The sequence below is a fragment of the Chaetura pelagica genome, unplaced genomic scaffold (genome assembly GCF_000747805.2).
Source record: "Chaetura pelagica isolate M959 unplaced genomic scaffold, ChaPel_1.0 scaffold559, whole genome shotgun sequence".
NCBI lineage: Eukaryota > Metazoa > Chordata > Aves > Apodiformes > Apodidae > Chaetura > Chaetura pelagica.
This window is the reverse complement of record NW_009970722.1, coordinates 1,171,195-1,190,981: the sequence shown is the minus strand read 5'-3', so window position 1 is coordinate 1,190,981 and position 19,787 is coordinate 1,171,195. Positions and strand designations below refer to the sequence as shown.

The window sequence follows — 19,787 nt, the reverse complement described above, 5'->3', positions numbered from 1 at the left end:
AATTTTCCAGATGGGTTGGGGTGGGAGGGGAAGCAATCAATATATGTTAATCCTCTTAGTAGCCAGGGCATTCTTTCCTGTGAGAAACCCCAACTGACAACAACTTGTGTTTGAAATTCTTCCCTCCTCTTTTGTCCTTTCCACCCTCTACACCTTTAATCATAGGCAAGCTACTTCTTTGGTATTTTTTTTTGTCTCCATCCCACCCCCTACCTGGCTGATGGTAGGAGGAAAATGCATCCTATACAGGATGAAAATTTCTAAAGCACATGTGGCAAATTGGGAAAAGTTTAATTTGCACATAGCAATCACATACAGTCACATCTGCAGGAGGATTGAAGTGAAATACTAGTAATGGTGAGCACTTCGGTTCACTGACAGGGGAATGCATACCACTACACAGTCTTCGAGCTGCAGCGCTAAGCAGACGCTTTAGCTAGCTTCCTAGCTTCCATTTCCTGCTTAGCCTTTTCTCTCAACTCTCTTTCTCTCTCAATCAGAAGTGCTTGTTCTTGCTCCCATTCCTTTAGCTTCTGCTCGTGCTTTGCAATGTCTTCCACTTCACATGCTGGCAGCTTTTCCTTGACAAGTTGGGTGGTCAGGGTTAACAGGCTTTCAGATTCAATCTTGCCAAGTGAATGCAGCTTAGAGTACAGCTCCTGTCATAAAAAGGGATTTGTTAGAGAGTGAGAAGGAGAGAGCAAGTCAGTAAAAAAATAATCAGCCACAAAACACTTCCCTATAACAACCAACACCTTGCTGTTTGAATCTAGCTGCTAGCTGGCCTATACAGGTCAGGTAACTATTTCAGTTGTGGTAGCTGGTACTATTTCTTGAAATGCTAACCTCGAGAATAATATTTTTCAGCAACAAAATTAAACCAATCAAGTTTCATTTTAATGCACCATTAAAATTCTCTTCACTTTTACAAGTTCAGTTAACTGGTATTAGCAAAGATCAGCTAACCAGTAAACTACAATCAATATCATCTAAACACCTTAGTTTTGTGTCTTACCTCAAAACTGATTTGACAGTTTGTTCCACACTACCTGCATGAGCAACTCCCCCAACAGATGCACATAACTTAAAAATGCTTTCTTAGCAAGTAACTACCATGACCTTCTCATCAGTTACTGTGATCTGAAGCTTGACAATGCTTGCAAAGAATGCACTAAAGCAAGGGCTACTTTTTCAGAGATATTCTACACTGAAATCAAAGAGTAGAGCTTTGGTAAGAAATTGCAGTAAGAAACTGCAATATTTATTTCTTGAGCTTTACTTCTCTTGGTTTCATGCAGCATAAAAATGTTAATTCACTTAAAGATGAATCATCCAGCAATAGTATTTCTGGCTTCCTGGAATCTTTAGCCTGACGGCTCACTAACAATCTGATTAATTGCCTTAAAAGCGCAGGCATATAACCAAGGGGGGAGTCTCTCAGGGGAGAGAAATTACATGGCACTGGCAGATTCTTCACCCCTTGCTCACTCATTAGATAGCAATACACTGTGCTGACGGTTCTCTTGAAAAAAACATTTTACTGAGCCCAGCACTTGCACAAATGTTTAAAGTGTGCACATAGTCCTAAAGAAAGGTAGATCTCTGCTTCTCTCCTGGGCCCTTAGAATAAAATCTACTGTTTTGCATTGCAGGATGACGGAAAGAAGATGTGGGGATCATTCACCTCCAAACAAAATGGTAATTCTGGAGCCATGCAGATATCCAGACTTTCACTTCCAGTTATCACTGGAAACTTATGTTCTGTGCTGCTAATCCACAGTGTTCCTTTTACCCCCAGCCTACACTGGCAATAATCTGCAAAAGCACTGCCCCTCAAATTCCCTCTTGAGGCACTGCCTTGCTCTTATGCAGGAAATTGTCATGTCCCCACTGAGGCCTCTCCACTTCTCTCTGCCTTAGCCAATACAACTGCAGGCTTTGTTGTATTTTGCTAGACCCTTGAAAGATTGAATTGGGCAGACAGCAGATTAAATACTGTTTAAAATTCTAGGCATGCAGGTCTGAAGGGCTTGGGTACTTTCCTTTGTTTTCTGATTTTATAATAAAGAATGAAAAATAAACCAGTAGTTTTGAAGCTAACAGACTAAAACCAAACTCAGTAATATTTAGGTGTATTCATCTCTATTTTGCTTGAGATGTCAGTATATAATACATCAGTAAGAAACCCAAAGAGACCCTACAGCCTGGATCTGAGAAAGGAATCTGCTAACTACTACCAAACGTGCTGAAAAGGGGGTTTATGCCCTGAACCTAAGCAGCATGAAAAAGATCTAGAGAAAATCAACAAACTAGAAACTAGACAGACTTCTCTCTTAAACCATTACTGGTACCACTGAACCCCTAGAAATTTCCCTGCTCTGCTGTGATACATTATCAAAACTAATTTAGGAAAGCAGCAGACAGTCTTGCAGGTCACATTCTTAAGTAGCTTAAGAATTGATTTTTATAAGCAGTCTCCAGGGCTCTGCACACAGACAGTTAGAGAAGGAGCACTGCTTTTACAGAGGGTGTTCCCAGCATTTATGTGATTAAATGCTCGCCCACTGATCATTGACACAGATGGAAGGAATTGCCTGAGGAACACTGTACTGAATAGGAGCCTCAGCATACAGGATCTGAAAACAGGTAATTGCAACACAAATGACAGTTTCAGACAGTCTAAATTACAGCTCTTAAGGCTTGAGCCAAATGCCCTCAAGTCCTGTTTGTCCCAGTGGAAGTGAAGGACATACTGCCTCTCACAGTTTGTAACTGTTAGGCTGCTGTGGCTTTTGCAGGTACTTCCACAAAACGGTTGTTCTGAAGGTTGGTATGAGACATGGAGTCCAAGTATGTGTACAAAAGCCATGCCCAACAAGCTACACCTCTAGGCAGGAACCATATGTCTGGAGCTAATCCACATGCTTTTCCTTGCATACCCAGGCGTATGACTTGTGGAAGTGGAGTGAGCAAGAAGGACACAGAAGCAATAGGTTTTGAGCTCAAGGAGAAAGACTGGGACATGCTGGCTAATGCAGGCCTGGACCAAGTGCAACCAAAGTGTTTTGAGCAGCAGAAGTGCATACCCTGTGTGGTGGGGTTACGTAACACAAGGGGCAGATAATCTGTGATGGGACAGAAGCTGTGAATATCAACATCATCAGGTTGCTTCAGAGCTGCCACCCTCCCTCAGATTTGCATGGATTTCTAGACAACTTCTCTGCCCTGGGAATTATGCTGGTAGAAGTCCAGGAAAACAACTAGAAGACTGGCTGGCGCTGGCCTTACAGATTTTAGAGAAGAGTTTGAGAGGTTTTTCAGGCTTATCTAAAATGGCTTGAGAGCGTGTTTTCTCATCCACATAACCAGAAATTGTGGCTTATTTACACATAATTTTTTGTTGGATGCCTAGCCTTCACAAGAGTGCTACTTCGTATGTTCAGACTTTTCTGGGGAGAGCTTAGAGCTTAGTATTGGAACTGTCGTTTGTCAGCTCAAAGTCAGGGCAATCTGAACAGGAGTTAATTACGGAACCTGTGGGAGGGTTAAGATGAGAAGACAACTACCCTCTTGGCACTAGTCTGTTCCCAGTTTGACATTTGGGCTTTATTTTGGACATTCTCCATTATTTTCTTCAAGGCTAGATTACAGACAATGACACTCATAAAAATGTCTCACTCGCTCCTTCAAAGGGCACTTGTGTTTACCTAGTTCACTGCAATTTATCCAGACATTAGTTATCATCTGCTGAACATTCCGCAACACTTTTTAATTAAAGTTCCAGGTGCCTACAAAGCAAGTTCAAAATCTAAAGACAAATGGGTAATAATTTCTGTAAATAAAAATTAAAGAAAGAAAAAAGTGTTTGCATGTGAGGTGAAACTATAAGATACTAATCCTTTAACTTCTGAACTTTCTTTAGAAGAACAATGGTCTGTATCCAGAACAACTGTCCAAGGTTGTGACAGCAAAAATGGAAACTGATGGGGCTATGGAAAGAGTACTGCTCCTGGAACTATGAGCCAGATTAGTTTTTACCTGGGTTTTGTGATTTTTACTACAGTTTGAAAGAGAGGTGATAAAGTGAATTCTCATTACACAGCTACGAGATGATGAAATACAATGTACTTGCTACACAGCTGTGCCCTAATGAACCACTGTTTGTGTTTCATGTTGTTATTATGAGCATGAAGATGTAAAGATAAAAGGGGGGCAACAGAGCTCCTATTTAATTCCCCTGACTGAAAGTATACGATGCAGCATCCCTACTTAATCATAACATACAGAAATGGAAAAGAAATTCAGGATGGTCTCGTGCCTATTACAATTTATTTCAATAAGCAAGAGCCCACACAGGTCAGATAATGGAGCTCTAACGACACACAACTTTTGCAAACAGGATTGGATTTATCATTTTGATGTATGAAGAGTGAAGATAAAATCCCAGCAGTCAGAAAAAAGACAAGTGGTCTTAAGCATTTATGTCTTTATAGGCTGCTGCTTCCTGTTTGAAGAAGTGAAAATGTATGGTGATATTAGTTTAAAAAATGCTAGGTAGGACTCCTGATGCACTGAAAGGTTGTCAGTCTACTAGTCAGAATAAGCCAGTATACATATTTTCTAGTCTATATTACGGAGACCAAGTACATCTTAGAATGTTTAGATAAACTAAACCCTCTTACCTTGAATTGACTGTAGTACTTGGGTGCTTTAGATTGCTCTGTTTCTTCTGATTCTGTAAACTGTGATTTCTGCTGTAACTCCTTGGCTTCTTCAAATGATTCTTGATCAGGTTTTGCTTCAATGACAGACTTAAAAACCGTCTCCAGAGCATCAATCTGAGCAATTACATTTTTCATTGTTAGCATAAACAGTTTGGGAATACAATCTGAGCAACACCACTGTCTTGTTTACTAAAAACTTCATGAGTTACCATGTATTTTGAGATTACTTCTGTGTATCATAAAAAGAAAACCAAGTTCTATGAGGAAATGGGACTTATCTTGGAAGAACTTTGTACTGTACTTGAGACCTTTGCAGCTAGACATTAAATCTCTGCAACAGAACAACTCCACCATCCCCTGTCAAAAGTTTAACTCCCCATGACTCTGATGCTGACTGGTATCTGCAGATTGGTCGGGTACTAGGCTAATGTCTCCCTCTTGGCCTCATATCTGGCCATAAATACTAATGCTCTGGTAGTCCAGAGTGTTAACAGCACTAGCATGATTCGCTATTGCAGATGCGTCTAAGCCAGATATTACTATGCAGTATTTGAACAATATAATCCATAATAGGTCATCTCAGTAACTCCTTGATGAAAAGAAGTGGGAGAATAACCTGTTCAGCAACAAAAACATTAATTCCTATCAGTAGTTTGATAATTTAACAGGAAAAATTGAAATACAGGCACGTAAGATATTGGTAAAGATTTATTTTTAACTTGTGACACCTCTGTTCACCTTCTGCTTTTTTGTCTTTTAAGGTAGTAAGGGAAGCACTCTCTTCCAATATAACTGCAGTTGTCTTAAAAGAATGCATTAGCTTCACTACGGGACTTGGTAAATTATTTCTGTACATATAATTGATAGAAAAGATCAAACTCCTATATGGAGTCTGGTGCTACTTTGGGAATAATGTGATCCCCATGACTGGAATTTCTGGATGCAGATTGCCTGCATTTCAAAGTTCAGCTTTTACAAATGCAAAAAGCTGTTATCCTTCCATGAATCCTAATTCCAGATATTTATCAACAGGATGATATAACTCTGAACTGGTGATCCTGTCTCCAAGCAAAAGGGATCTTGATACTTACAGTTTAATTTTCCTAGCATATGTATATAATGCTAAAGGATAAAAATTAGGCTTATTTGAAATAGCATTCTTGATGCTGATACGTAATCTTTAAACTAGTAGTACTGTAACAAGATGAAATTAATAATGTGCTTGAAAATACATACACCTTTTTAGATACTTTCTCAGACAACTGATAAAAAAATAACTTGTCTTGCTTGTTCACAGTGAACGGTATAGTACAATACTAAAACTGCATTTCTATCGTGTTGTTAAGATAGTAATGGCAGAGTGGAGAGACACACATTTAGTCAGAAGAAAAGTGACTAATAATGATTATGAAAATCACTAAAAAATGTGAATCCAAAATTGTGCAGTTAAAAAAGTTAATTTTAAAACTTCCCTTTTAGATGGTGCAGTTTATTCAGCCAGAAAACATCATTACATTTTGGAAAAGAACCAAGATCCCAAAATCAGGGCTGTGTCTTTCTCAACTAACTCTGTGACTGTGCAAGCACGCAAGGACAGTGATTCGTAACATGACCCGTACTTCCCAGTGCTATTATATGGATTAATAAGAACTGCATAATGGTCAACCTAGCCCTGCTCAAGAGAGATTCAGGATGCTAGTGGAAAAAAAAGGTTAATGGCACTTGAGGATGTTTCCATCACAGCTGCTGCTGAATTCAGTGGAAGCTGACTGATCCCAATATTGATCTGATCAATGCCCTTAGTCCTTAATTCTTGGGAAGACTGCATTTTAACTGGAAATAGTAATTAAAAATATATTGCATGGATTTTAATAGTCAAATATTAATGAGGATTTAGGTAGAAAAGGCCAGATGATGCCAATCAATACACTGTAATTACTTTACACCAGATAAGGATATAGGTCAACATATTTTCCTTGTTTCCCTTCTCCACTGGGGCCACAGAAATGCATTAGAGAAAAATTATTTTGATAGTAACACATGCTCCAGGCCTGGTCTAGATCCTCAGCTTGCTGAAACTTATGTGACTTGCATGATTGTTTATATGCTGCACCCTAAAAATGAAAATGAGGCCAATTATCTCTTCAGGGAACTTTCTGTGTGGCTCTCACAGTCATTGCTTTTTGGGCTCTACTACTGGATTTCTACAGAGATACTTGCAGCATTAGTAAGTAATCAGTAACAACCTTATTTTAATATTCTTAGTTATTCTCTGAACAAAGACTTTGCGCTAATAAAGCACACCTAGATATTACTAGTGTTTACTGTTTTTACAGTTAACAATACATAGAAGGATGGGATGTCCTACTGACCTGTTGTACCACAGGTACAGTGTTTCAACAGTAGGATGTTCACCTACAACCCAGAGTAAGCTGAGGTTTATCTAGGGTTCGTAAGGAGAAAACATCACAAGTGTATTAGCCTGAGTTCTTCAAACTTTGAGTAAGGAAGAAATCCTGAAAACCACACAGCTCTAGAGGCAACACAAAATGGTGGAAGATGCAGATGTGACAGTTTGCTCCTTGCACTGTCCAGTTTTACAGAGAGCTACTTTTGAGGATGGAACAACAGAAAGGAGACAGTGGTGAACAGTGCCCTGGTCTTTGTCAAACAAAAAGCCAAGACTGCAAACCTAGTACTGATGCTAGGAAAAGGGACACTCCCATCACCAGGGACACACAGAATCATAGAATCCTAGGGGCTGGAAGGGACCTCGAAAGATCATCAAGTCCAACCCCCCTGCCAGAGCAGGATCACATAGAGTACATCACACAGGAACTTGTCCAGGTGGGTTTTTAATGTCTCCAGCGGAGGAGACTCCACAGCCTCTCTGGGCAGCCTGTTCCAGTGCTCTGTCACTCTCACAGGAAAGAAGTTTGTCCTGATATTCACATGGAACCTCCTGTGCTCCAGTTTGCACCCACTGCCCCTTGTACTATCACTGGACATCACTGAAAAAAGCCTGGCTCCATCATCCTGACACTCACCCTTTACGTATTTGTAAACATTGATGAGGTCTCCCCTCAGTCTCCTCTTCTCCAAGCTAAAGAGACCCAGCTCCCTCAGCCTTTCCTCATCAGGGAGATGTTCCACTCCCTTCATCACCTTTGTGGCTCTGTGCTGGACTCTTTCAAGCAGTTCCCTGTCCTTCTTGAACTGAGGGGCCCAGAACTGGACACAATATTCCAGATGTGGCCTCACGAAGGCAAAACAGAGGGGGAGGAGAACCTCTCTTGACCTACTAACCACACCCTTTCTAATGCACCCCAGGATGCCATTGGCCTTCTTGGCCACAGGGGCACATTGCTGGCTCATGGTCATCCTCCTATCCAGCAGGACCCCAGTTCCCTTTCCCCTACACTGCTCTCCAGGAGGTCAACCCCCAACCTGTACTGGTACCTGGGGCTGTTCTTCCCCAGATGCAAGACTCCACACTTGCCCTTCTTGAGTTTCACCAAGTTTCTCCCTGCCCAACTCTCCAGTCTGTCCAGGTCTCCCTGAATGGCAGCACAGCCTTCTTGTGTGTCAGTCACTCCTCCCAGAACTTCCTCCTTTCAACCAGTTCATGATCCATCTCACTACCTGATCATCAAGACCACACTTCTTCAGTTTATCCACAAGGATGCTGTGAGAGTGTCAAATGCTTTACTAAAATCAAGATAAACCACATCTACCTCCCTACCATCCCTATCCATCTAGTTACTTCCTCATAGAAGGCTATAAGGTTGGTCAAACATGCCTTCCCCTTGGTAAAACCATGTTGACTGCTCTTAATGAGTCCCTCATCCTTGATATGCCTAGAGATAGTGACAAGAACAAGTTGTTCCATCACCTTTCCAGGGATGGAGGTGAGGCTGACCGGTCTATAGTTACCTGGGTCCTCCTTGCCCTTCTTGTAGACTGGAGTGACATTTGCTATCCTCCAGCCCTCAGGCACCTCTCTGTTGCCCACGACTCACCAAAGATGACGGAGAGTGGCCTAGCAATGACCTCCTCCAGTTCCCTCAGCACTCATGGGTGCATTCCATCCAGACCCATCGATTTATGATGTCCAGACTGCTTAACTGATCCCTAACCCAATCCTCATCTACCAAAGCAAACTCCTCTTTCATCCTGACTTCCTCTGGGGCTTTAGGGATCTGAAGCTCCTAGGGAGAGTCTGCAGCAGTAAAGACAGAAGCAAAGGAGGTATTCAGCACCTCTGCCTTCTTTATATCCTCTGTCACCAGGGCACCCACCTCATTCAGCAGTGGGCCTATATTGCCTCTAGTGTTATGTTTTAGTTGCAGTGTATTTGAAGAAGCCCTTTCTATTGTCTGTGACCTCACTTGCAAGATTAAGTTCCAAGGAGGCCTTAGCTTTCCTTATTGCCTCCCTACATCCTCTGACAACAGTTCTATATTCCTCCCAAGTGGCAAGCCCCTCCTTCCATGATCCATAGGTTCTCTTTTTCCACTTGAGTTCGCCACACCTTCAGGAAAGCATATGAAGAAAAGAAGGTGAGACCTCAGTGCTGTTTCTATGTTCCAGCTCATGTGGTGACAGTTTTCTAAGTTACTCCTCCCCAAACTACCTGATCCCAGGATCAGTATGATGCCCCACAGCACTCCTAACTAAGTCCCAAGTCCCTTATTGAGTGCTGATCTCACAAATGTATCAAATTTGTTCATCATTCCCAAGTGAGGTCATTACAACCCTCCTATAAAACACTCTGTACTGTTTCTGGACTAGTATCACTGACAACAATATAATCTCAGAGAGCAAAAAACTATGGAATTAGCCAGGAAAGGAACAAGATGTGGTGTTTCATCATCACTGAGTAAGTGCATCTCTGAGTGAGTTGAAAAATTTGGGACACAGAGACCTGCATGTACTTACAGGGAGGGGAAGGCTTAGAAAACACAGTTTGTGGCAATAACATATACTCATTCTCATGTACATGACAGCAGACATAATCACTGGCTTATCAACTGAAGCAACTGATCTGTTCTAAACATTACTTCTTCTGTCCTCCAAAGACCTCTGTGGTCCTCTTCTCATTAGCAAGGCATGGAATTCACAGGTTTTACTGGAGTTTGGCTTATATGAAGTTACCTCTGTTCGGAAGTTTATAGCCTTCATACTTACAGCTTCTTTGCAGATTTTGCTCTCCCCTGACAATGAAGCCACATTCTCCATCACCTGCAAGGCTCTGTTCAAGTATCCAGGTGTCCACATCAGTGGCATTAGATTGTATACAGCTCTTAGCCCTTTATTCAACTCCACCTTCCCTGTGATTAAAAAAATACTTCAGTGTTAGTACTTTAACCCTTGAGTCTTAACAGAAACCATATGGGTTGGATCCATTTTTTAGAAATAACAGCAAGTGTCTTGGCTTTTGTGGTAAAAAACCCCACACCCTTCTACATAGTTGATCTGATAAAACTGCTATTACTTTATTAAAAGAATGTGCCTCTTTCTGACCAACTTCACAGCTATTATATGTTCGTTTCTGATTCCTCCCCTTTCCTTCTCTCCCCTCACCTAGAGATTTTGTCCAGACAGAAAAGAGGAAAAGGAGTCAGGTTTTTTGGCTGTCTGGCAGTTGTAACAGCAGCTCTGAGCAGGATGTCTGAAGATCTCAGACAAATGTCTTCTTAGCCATCAGGGACTGATGCACTCAATCTGAGGCTCTGGACTCACTTCTGTGGCCTTTAGGGTCTACTCACATACATTTCACGGGCAGACTGTACGGTACTGATAGCATACATCCTGGCTAACTATACAGCTAAGTACCCCTAATTCTGCTGGAGCTTCCTGAGAGGAAATAAAAGAGACCTTCCAAAATGAAATTTTCATTCTTGATTGTCACGGTTTAACATTGATTTAGGACATTCTGTGCAACAAAGTGTTCAGTGACCTTAGCAGGACCTTGTCAGTGGTGCTGTGATGGTAATTCATTTATTCTGATGGTAATTACTATATAAAACAAAATTCCTACACAATAGAGGAAACATACATCACATCAGAATTGGTGAGCACTAATTTACAATTACTGTCATGTTGAGGTTTTGATTTTGTCGTTGTCAGTGCAACAAAAAATACCACTTCAGTATATGTTACAGGAGCTCTCTTACCTAAGCTCTCAAATTTGCACTCTGGCTGTAGTGACACAGAATGATGGAACACACCTTACCCTTCTTTACATGGAAGAGAACAGTCTATGAAAAGCAAGGTATTAACTGCACAGGCAAAGCTTATGTATTACTGCTATATTAAAATAGCTGAGGTATTTCAGGCCACTCTGTGCCTGTAGACATTGTCCACTCTCACAGAGACTGGTTCCATTAGTGTTGGCAAGACTGTGGAATATGTGACATAACAGTAAATAGCTTTTGATCTACTGAATGTCAATGTCATGGAACAAGTACTACTGCTCTCAGACAAGAGCAAAGTGCGTTTTTGAAATACAGCCACTGCTCAATCAATCTGTACGACACAAAAACCATCACAAACTGAATGCCAACTGGACAGAGAAGTCCTTACTTGTATCAGTATCTCCACTGGATAACAAACCAAAGCACTATGGAAAATCCTACTTCTAGTTTCATTTTCAATTTATCCCCCTTTTTGACAGAAAACTAGATTTTTGTTTTACAGTCATGATATATCCGAATCAAAACCTGCCACTATACATAGTATTTCGAGGCCCCATTTTAAGAACAAGTCCACTTTATACTACTCTCAATACATAGTCTCTACATTCTAGAACAAAACACAGCACAGTAATGGACAAACTGCATAATAGTAAATTTTAAATTAATTAATTACTTTGAAGGAAGTAACAATTTTGTAGAAAAGAGCAAAACCTATTTGCACTAATTTTCTCTAAAGGTTAGAGGAAGTTAAAGAACTACCTCATTCCCCTTCCCTCCAATTCTGGATATACCCTGATCTAACTGATATTTAATAATACAGCAGCACATCACTACCAGTGAAGACTCCTTTAACAGATACAGGATCAAGGTCCTGCTATCTGCTTTTCAGAACAGAAACATCAACTTTACAGTGAGTAGTAAATGTTCTAAACATAGTGATTTCCCAGCTGTGCTCTTTGAACTTCTTGAGGCTTAAGGATTATTTTAAGAAGCTCACTAACTACAAAAAGAGTCTATTATTCATAACTCTGAATTTGTGTTATGGAATCCGGTCTTTTTGCATTTTTTTGAAAACGTGTTGGTCCACAAACAAACCAATCCTACTGTTCTTTAAAAGCATCTTCTTTCTTTCAGCTGCCAATCCAAACCTGCAGGGAGGTTCTGAAACTGTCTGATAAAGGGCATAGCAGTTAGACTAGAAACACCCTACAGGCTTACAAAACGTATTCAGTCTTCATTCTGAAATTGTTCATTCTCCTCCCTGCCTTTTTTTCCTTAGCCTTCGCCTTGATTACATTTTGATAAAGCAAAAATTCAGCCACTGAAGACAAGAGGGAAAATAAGGCTGTGAAAGGTAAAACTTACCAAGGAATGCATAGCCATACAGCTGGGAGCTAAAACCCACTGTGTTTGTTTGCTTTAGACCTGTAAGCAGTAGTGATGCTCCAAGATTTCTCTCTTCTTCCCACTGCAAATAAGGTAGACTAAGTAAGTGTTCCTTGACAAACACAAACATAAAATGGCAGCAGCCAAAGACAGCACGTGTGGCTTTCCTCAGATGTAAAGAAAGTGAAGTAAAGAATAATTGAAGATGTCTAGTATACACTATGTATATAACCTCAGGAGCAGTACACATCATACTGAGGAACATTTCTCTTTACAGAAGACAATAAAATGTAAGTGGTTGAGATTCTGTATGGAAATAAATTTGTATTTGCTTCAAGACAGAAGGTTACACTGATTTACATTAGTCAAGCTCTCTGACGTCTATGTCCCACTGCTTGCTTCAACCTAACACTGCTGATGAAAAAAATCATACAGCTTTTGTACTAGAGCAGCCTTTTTTTGAAGTATGTGGTAAGATGCATGCTCCACTATCTCTCATTAGAACAGGAAAATGCTGAGTGAAGAATATGCTGCTAATGGCTGCTCCAAGTTCAAAATCTGCACTGTGAAAAGAACATATGCAACTCACCCAGACCACTGCATGCCCCAGAATTAAAAGTACAGCCATCTCTCTAACTAGAGAGAAGCACCAGTTGTCTGATCCAGACCACCAGTGATGGCTAAAGAAGAGCACCCAATAATCAGTAAGTACATTTAAACAAGTGCAGTTTCAATTTTCTTTTACTATGGGATAGTATAGTACATTTTTCAAGACCAGAGAAGCACAAACATGAAGGACAAATGTCTCTTTACTGCAAGAACTTAGCACCTTTGCAGTGGATGGAAGAAATCACACTGATTTTCTGCAGCAGTCAAGGAGCAAACTCTGGTGAGAGCCAAGCCCAGTCAGGCTTTCAGTGGTGTTTACAACAGCAGAAAAATGGAAGCTCTCTGTCACCACTGCTATACATACTAAAGACTAATACAGTCAGATTGCCCAAGACTCAGCTCTCAAAAGTTAAAAAACACTTAATGATACTGCTGGACCCCTAAGCTAAGGCCAAGGGCCCGTCTGCAACAAAACACTGGCTGACCTGTCTCCCATCTTGAGAAAGGGCAATGGGATTTTTAGGAGTAGGTGAGCACATCTCATAACTCTGTATGCCCCCAATTCTTAAATTAAACACAGAAAACTGGTAATGAGCATTATGAGGTGTTGAATGGTCTCTGTAAGGTGTATACAGATAAAAATATGGCTTATTGCTGTCTTTGGATGTGGTTATTTCAAAATGCATGTTAAAAAAGTCACAGCTGTATAAATATGCTTGTCTTAAATATGTCATAGGTCCACACAACCCTTGCTTGCATGTTCAGCTTTCATGAAATGCTACACATATTGACAAGTGCTTGTCTTTGTGGTGAGGATACAGGAACATGAACAAACACAATGGGAAAATACCATTTTGGTCTCTCTGCTTTTCATATACAAGTAATCAAGCATATTTGACTTTGGGGGAATGAAGGAGAATACAGAGTCACAGAATCACAGAACAGGGCAAATGCACATCCGCTTTCTACGGTAAAAACTGAAATTGCAAAATAATTGAATAAACCCCTACAGCATCTGTAATCTTAAGGCATCTGTAATACACATTTTGGAAGATGTGTTTGACAAATGGAGGCTTCAAGAATTTTCCTTATGGCTGACAACATGCTATTGAAGGCTTGTGCCAAACTATAGCTGCCTAAACTGATGAACATGGCAGAGGCCTTTCCTGATACCTAACTGAGCCCCTTCTGCAAAGGCAGAATAATGCCACTTCCAAGAGTCTGAACTGTCATGTTGCTCTTAAGCAAGATGTAAATAAGAAACCCCTCATCCCTGGAAAAAGGAGGAATGTGACTAACTTAATTTTAAATCAAATACATACTAGAAAAAAACTCACACATCCAAATGGGATAATAAAACTCCTAGTGAAAATTCTTTATAATTCCTTATAATTCTTTATAATTTTGCAGCAGTAACACACCTTAGCAGGGTTCTATACAATAGGTGAGGTTTTTTGTGTTAACTGATAAAACTCTCTTTGAAATGAAGAAATGTCATTTCATAATCTTCCAGTGGGCTTACACTACCTCTGAAAATCCCAACAGACCTTCTCTTTCAGAGAGAGGAGCAAAAGGGGTGACAAGTATTTGATAGCTTTTGTATTTTCTTGCTTTTTTTTGTCTTTATTCTGCAGTTGTAAGCATAATGGGGGGAAAAAAAGAGAGGTTTTTTTTCTACATAAACTTAGGGGGAAAAAACACATTCAAGATTGAATGCCCAGAAGACTGCAACATAACACTTAGAAATGGGAGGCTTTCTGTATCATTTTGAGTGTAGTAAGCTTACCGTATGTTCAGATTTCGTTGCCAGGTACTGGTATAAAACATAGAGAGAAAGAAGCTGTGTTGATAATTCATCAAAACTTTCTTGCAGCATGATCTCTGTTACTACTGAGAGAGCATCTATGGACAAAAATAATATATAATCCGCAAGTGCAAATTTACACAGCTCTCACTCATGCTCACTGGCACTCCACTGCTATAGTATATTTTGAACTAGTTAGGGAGAAAGTCAAAGATTTCTTATGACTAGTAGTATAGAATTAGTCTTACTCGCTTATTCAAACACACTGTTAGAAGGAAGAACTGGTTGAATAAAATGAGACAACAGCAAAGAAGCTTTCCATACTGATCTTAGCTCTGCACTATTCAGTTGGCTCTTCTTTGCTCAGTCCTTCAATTTTAACACTTCTTAAAAAATCTCTAAATATTACTTCTTTGTTCTTATATTAGATTTCAGCCGAGAGAAGACTGGTTTAAATTCACTGCCCTTAAGGGGACACGAGAGTACAAACATTGTCAAAGATCACTCACTGCACTCACTATATTAAACAATCAATGCTCTGGAGGAGCTCCACAGGGAGTTCCACTGATACTCCCTGTCAGGAAGGACAGTTTGTTAAACAAAAGGCCTTGAGCCTGTCACAGAAAAGAAATATGGATGGAGTATGGAGGAATTCACAGATGAAGGGGATCTCAAAAAAAAAAAAAAAAAGTAGTATTCATTTGCCATTTAGCAAAACTTTCATGATAAAAGCTACAAAGAACTCCTGCAAGGCCTATTGTCCCTTTCAGCTGCATGTTGAGGCTTATGCCAAGAAGATCTCACTGCAAGTCTACAGTACCAGAAAACCTGCAGTGAATTGAGAATCTTTAATACTTGTCATCAAACATGAGACAATTATTCATCTCAACACTTAGTCAATAGTGAAAGACAAGCACCTTAACATGGCAATTCAGCACAGCTGGCTCTCTTCAGTGACAGACAGAAAGTCTAGATAAACAGTTTAGATATGTAGCTTTCTGAATAGCTAAATGTAGGTAAGATAACTCTACCGACCTGCATTTCAATTCTTCTAACACTCTAATTGTCACTAAGTGTCCTATAATGTTTTTATCATGTAAGTTAGACTTGTAAAAACTGGTGAAGTTGGTTTACATTTGGAACAGTGGTTGGTTTACATTTAATCACAATAGAAACTGTGAATTACGTTTCAAAATTATATAATGAATAAAAACCCAAAAGAAATTAAGATAAAATACATAAAAATACATTAAAAGAAGGAGTAGGCATGTTTTTTAAGGTGACTTCAGAAAAAATATGGCTAAAAAGTTTTAATTCAAAGAAGGGCTCTGAAGATATAAGAGCATACACCTAAGGATGTAGAATTGGTACATATTGACTTACCATCATATTTTTTCTGCTTTATAAAGCAATCCAACAAAATGTTGAATGTAAAATTATCTGGGAAAATTCCATACTGAACCTGAAGGGAAGAAGGAAAAAAAATATCAAGTGTGAAAATCTGCTGCTCAAATCTTCCCAAGCACAGCACTGCAGGTATCAGACAGATCAGAACAATGGCACTGCACCAAAAGCAACAAAAGGAGATTAGCATGGCTGCTGTGATGTAGACCTTCTAACTGTTGATGTATTTGATTTGTTGTGGCATTTTATTTGAGCCTTTGGGACCAGGAGGGACATTACCTGTCAGGTTTTTATGTCTCTCCTGTATCTAGTATGTTTTGGATACCAACACTGTTCAAAAACAAAGAGCTTCCAAAGGAAGAGAAAATAAAAGCTGCAAAGAGATTTAGCTGAAATGCAAGCACTACATTAATTTATGTTTGTAAAAAAAGGTATCTGTTCTATAATTCTATGAACTTAAAACCCCAATCTACCAGACTTGGCTGCAATAAAGCTGATCAAATATCACAGCTTTCCTTGTAAGCACTTACCTTGTTCTTTAATGTGTATAAAGCTTTGTCCTGTGCACCATATTTCAAGCATTGTCTGATCCAGCTGTGGATAGTCCAGTCTCTCAAGTACCAGCAATTTGGACTATGCCGAAACCTAAAAGATAATAAACAGTCCAAGTGACAACATGACTCCTTGTTATCATAGAAGCAATTTCTGTCATCAACAAACTGCAAGTTTGAAACCCCCTGCCTTTCATTGTCTCAAGCAGAAATATGTCTGTATTTGACTCCGCAGTCACTCACTGCTCTCCAAAGAGCTCCAGTTAGCACCTTCAAGTAAGAGAAACAAAACTTTAGTATGTTTTAACAGTGTGTACAAAGGGGGCATCTGGCCTTTTCACAAATACATAGTATTTTAAACTTTCCACAAAGCCTACTACTTTTCCCTTGAAAAGATAAATACCACAAAATAATAGCTTGGTATATTTATGAAGGCCAACTTAGCTTGCTATAAACATCATGTTACTTTTTAATCTTGTCCTTCTGATTGTGTAACAATGTACTGTTGCTGGTCTCATCTAAAAGCAACACCGCTGCATGACTGAGAACATCAGCAGGTATCAGAATTACATCTAAATACAGCTGAGTCTGAACCTGTGGAGCTTGAGCTTGTGTAATCTGGTGCCTTCTACCCTTGCTAACTCATGCCTCACTTAGGAATTCACTGTGCCTCAGCACAGGCCATCCCTGGGTTGCTGCATGCTTCACTTGTCTTTAAAAACGCTTCAACAGTGAGGCACACCTCGTGCAAGGGGAAACTGTTGAAGAGCCCTCCCCTACCCCCTTGCACCGGCTGCCTTGTTCCTGACAAATTTTTCTTTAACCTGTTCTGAGACTTCTCATGTCACGGCTTTAGCAGTCTTCCCAGGCAACATACTCCAGTGCTAAAACAATTTGTAAAATTCTAAGTTCAGTCTCTTTTATTTCAGTCTTAGTCAGACATATACACTTTGCTCTGTATGTGAAGAACTGGTGACAAAAAGTATATGGGAATTTACCTTTGGCAAAGACTCAAAAACCAAGAGTCCAGTGGTAGGAGCTGTTGCCCGGTTTGTTCCTGGGCTGAATTTCACACCCTGGTGTGAAATTCGAATTGTATGCATGAAAAGTGGGCTCAGTCCACTGCACAGAAGTGACTGCCACTTCCTCTAGAAAATGCTGAAGACTGAGCTGGGCTTACGTGCAGATGCTTGCAGCCTCAAGCCAAGCTGCAGCACCATTTAAGAGCCAGGGCTGGCTCCTCCATCTGAGTGAGCATGCTTTCCAGAACATTTATCAGATTAATGTGGCCACCAATTCTTTCCCCTTCAGTGACTCTCTGCGTATTGCATCCCATAGCTAAGGGCTACCCAAATGACCAAACCTGGAAAAGTACTGCAGCCTAGAGAGTCAGAACGCAGAAGACATCTATAACAAAAGTGGAGCTAAACAACTAAACAAAGTCTAAATATCCAGTTTTCTAAGTGGCATATGAAATCTCCCCATTAAAATCCAATTTAACAGAGAAGTACGCTTTGAATATTAAAATTACAAACACCCATTTTGTTGCTCTAATTGCTTCTCATTTTCTTCCCTCTAGAGTTCAAGTACTGGAAACAGCAAGAAGGTATATTTGCTTTCACTGAAGTTCTGCTTCAATACAGCTTACAGGAAGCATCATTTACAGGCATTTTTATGGAACACTTATTGCTTTACTTATTACTTAACTGTTTCATCAACCAATTAAGACAGATAAGAGTGCAACACCAGCACCCAGCAATAAAGCTGCCAGCATCTTTTAAAGCTGCTTCAGTAAACGGTTAATATTGTTTCATAAGTGGAAACCAACAGACATGTCTAATAAAAACATGACACTTATGTTCTCAGACTTGGGTTGTTCTTTTCATGCAATTTTTGGCATCCTTCCTACTAGTTACACAGGAAGGAAGCAAACATTAAAAACAAACAAACAAAACACAACAATTGACCAAAAGGTTTTAATGGGTTTGAATATTCATCTTTTTGCATAGCTGTGTTTATTCTCTTGAGTACACCACAGTGAGACAGCTCTGCAACACATCCTGCACCTTCGGAATGTGATACAGCCTACTAAAATGGTGAAATGCTCTAGGTATCAAAGTCAAAATAACAGGGGTGCAATGCAGCCTAGAAACAGGACAAAACATCCTCTGTTAACACAAGTTTCTGGAATTGATATGCACAAAATTCAGATCCATGTTATAAAGTCTTTTTAAAAAAAATCTTTGCATGAGCTTTGTAGGGCTGGGACTAATTTGAGTGTCTGTGGATAACCACAGGATCTGTCAAGTATCTGCATGTTACTATTAAGATCTTTATGTTTAGACCTGGTCTCCATTGCACTATGTACTATGGAAATAAAAATCAAACGGCTCCTCAGCCAAAGACTTTTCTATTAACGGCAATAATGAATTGCAAAGCAGTTGCCTGGGAATGAAGAGAAGGGACTGGTGCCCATTTTCTTCTGTTCCCCTATCAACAGGAACGCAATAGATATACATGTACATGATTCCCCAACACTACACACTTCCATTTATGCATGATGTGATAGAAGGAGAATGGAAGTGAAAGGGGAACAGGTATCCTGCAATATTTAATTATTTCTGATCCATATAAAGCTGGGATGAGTTCCGTCTCTGTTCTACCAGTTGAGAAAAGAAGCCAACAGCTTCTGTCTTTACAGCTCACCTAAACAAACTAACCAAATGTAGCAGACATTTTTATTTGAAAGGGAATCAGGGAAAAGAGAAGATTGCTGGTCATTTTGATAAGCATTAACATCTTCCTCTTTCTCCACAAAACAGGATATAATTAAGCAAGGCAATATGTTCAGGGACAGATGAAAAGGCAGAAGGAAGCTAAAACTACAGAAAGCAGAGGATTTGGAGTGAATTAAATAAAGGAAGCCTCTAGCAATTGCTTTGTGTTTAATGGAAAGACCAGGAGGTTATCTCACAGATGTATGATGCTGAAAGTAATTTTTCTGAGAACTAGCAGAAGATTCTTATAATGCGGCGTTCAGAAAAGACAAGGAGAAGCATCCATAACAGTATTAGAGGAGCTCCCTGTTTGTACACTTTAATGTTAATGGCTC

At 39.9% G+C, this 19,787-nt stretch overlaps 1 protein-coding gene across 1 annotated transcript in view; it reads right to left on the bottom strand.

Moving 5' to 3' along the window:
• Window positions 1-267: 267 nt before the first annotated feature.
• MRPS27 (mitochondrial ribosomal protein S27) overlaps window positions 268-19,787 on the bottom strand; it is a 43,496-nt gene continuing 23,976 nt past the window's right edge. The window contains exons 4-10 of the mRNA XM_010006375.1: window positions 16,655-16,769; window positions 16,104-16,182; window positions 14,703-14,818; window positions 12,287-12,389; window positions 9,912-10,054; window positions 4,683-4,838; window positions 268-659 (exon numbers count right to left, since the gene is read on the bottom strand). Coding sequence (XP_010004677.1) covers window positions 420-659; window positions 4,683-4,838; window positions 9,912-10,054; window positions 12,287-12,389; window positions 14,703-14,818; window positions 16,104-16,182; window positions 16,655-16,769 — 952 coding nt within the window. The 3' untranslated portion in view covers window positions 268-419. The remainder of the gene's footprint in view (window positions 660-4,682; window positions 4,839-9,911; window positions 10,055-12,286; window positions 12,390-14,702; window positions 14,819-16,103; window positions 16,183-16,654; window positions 16,770-19,787) is intronic.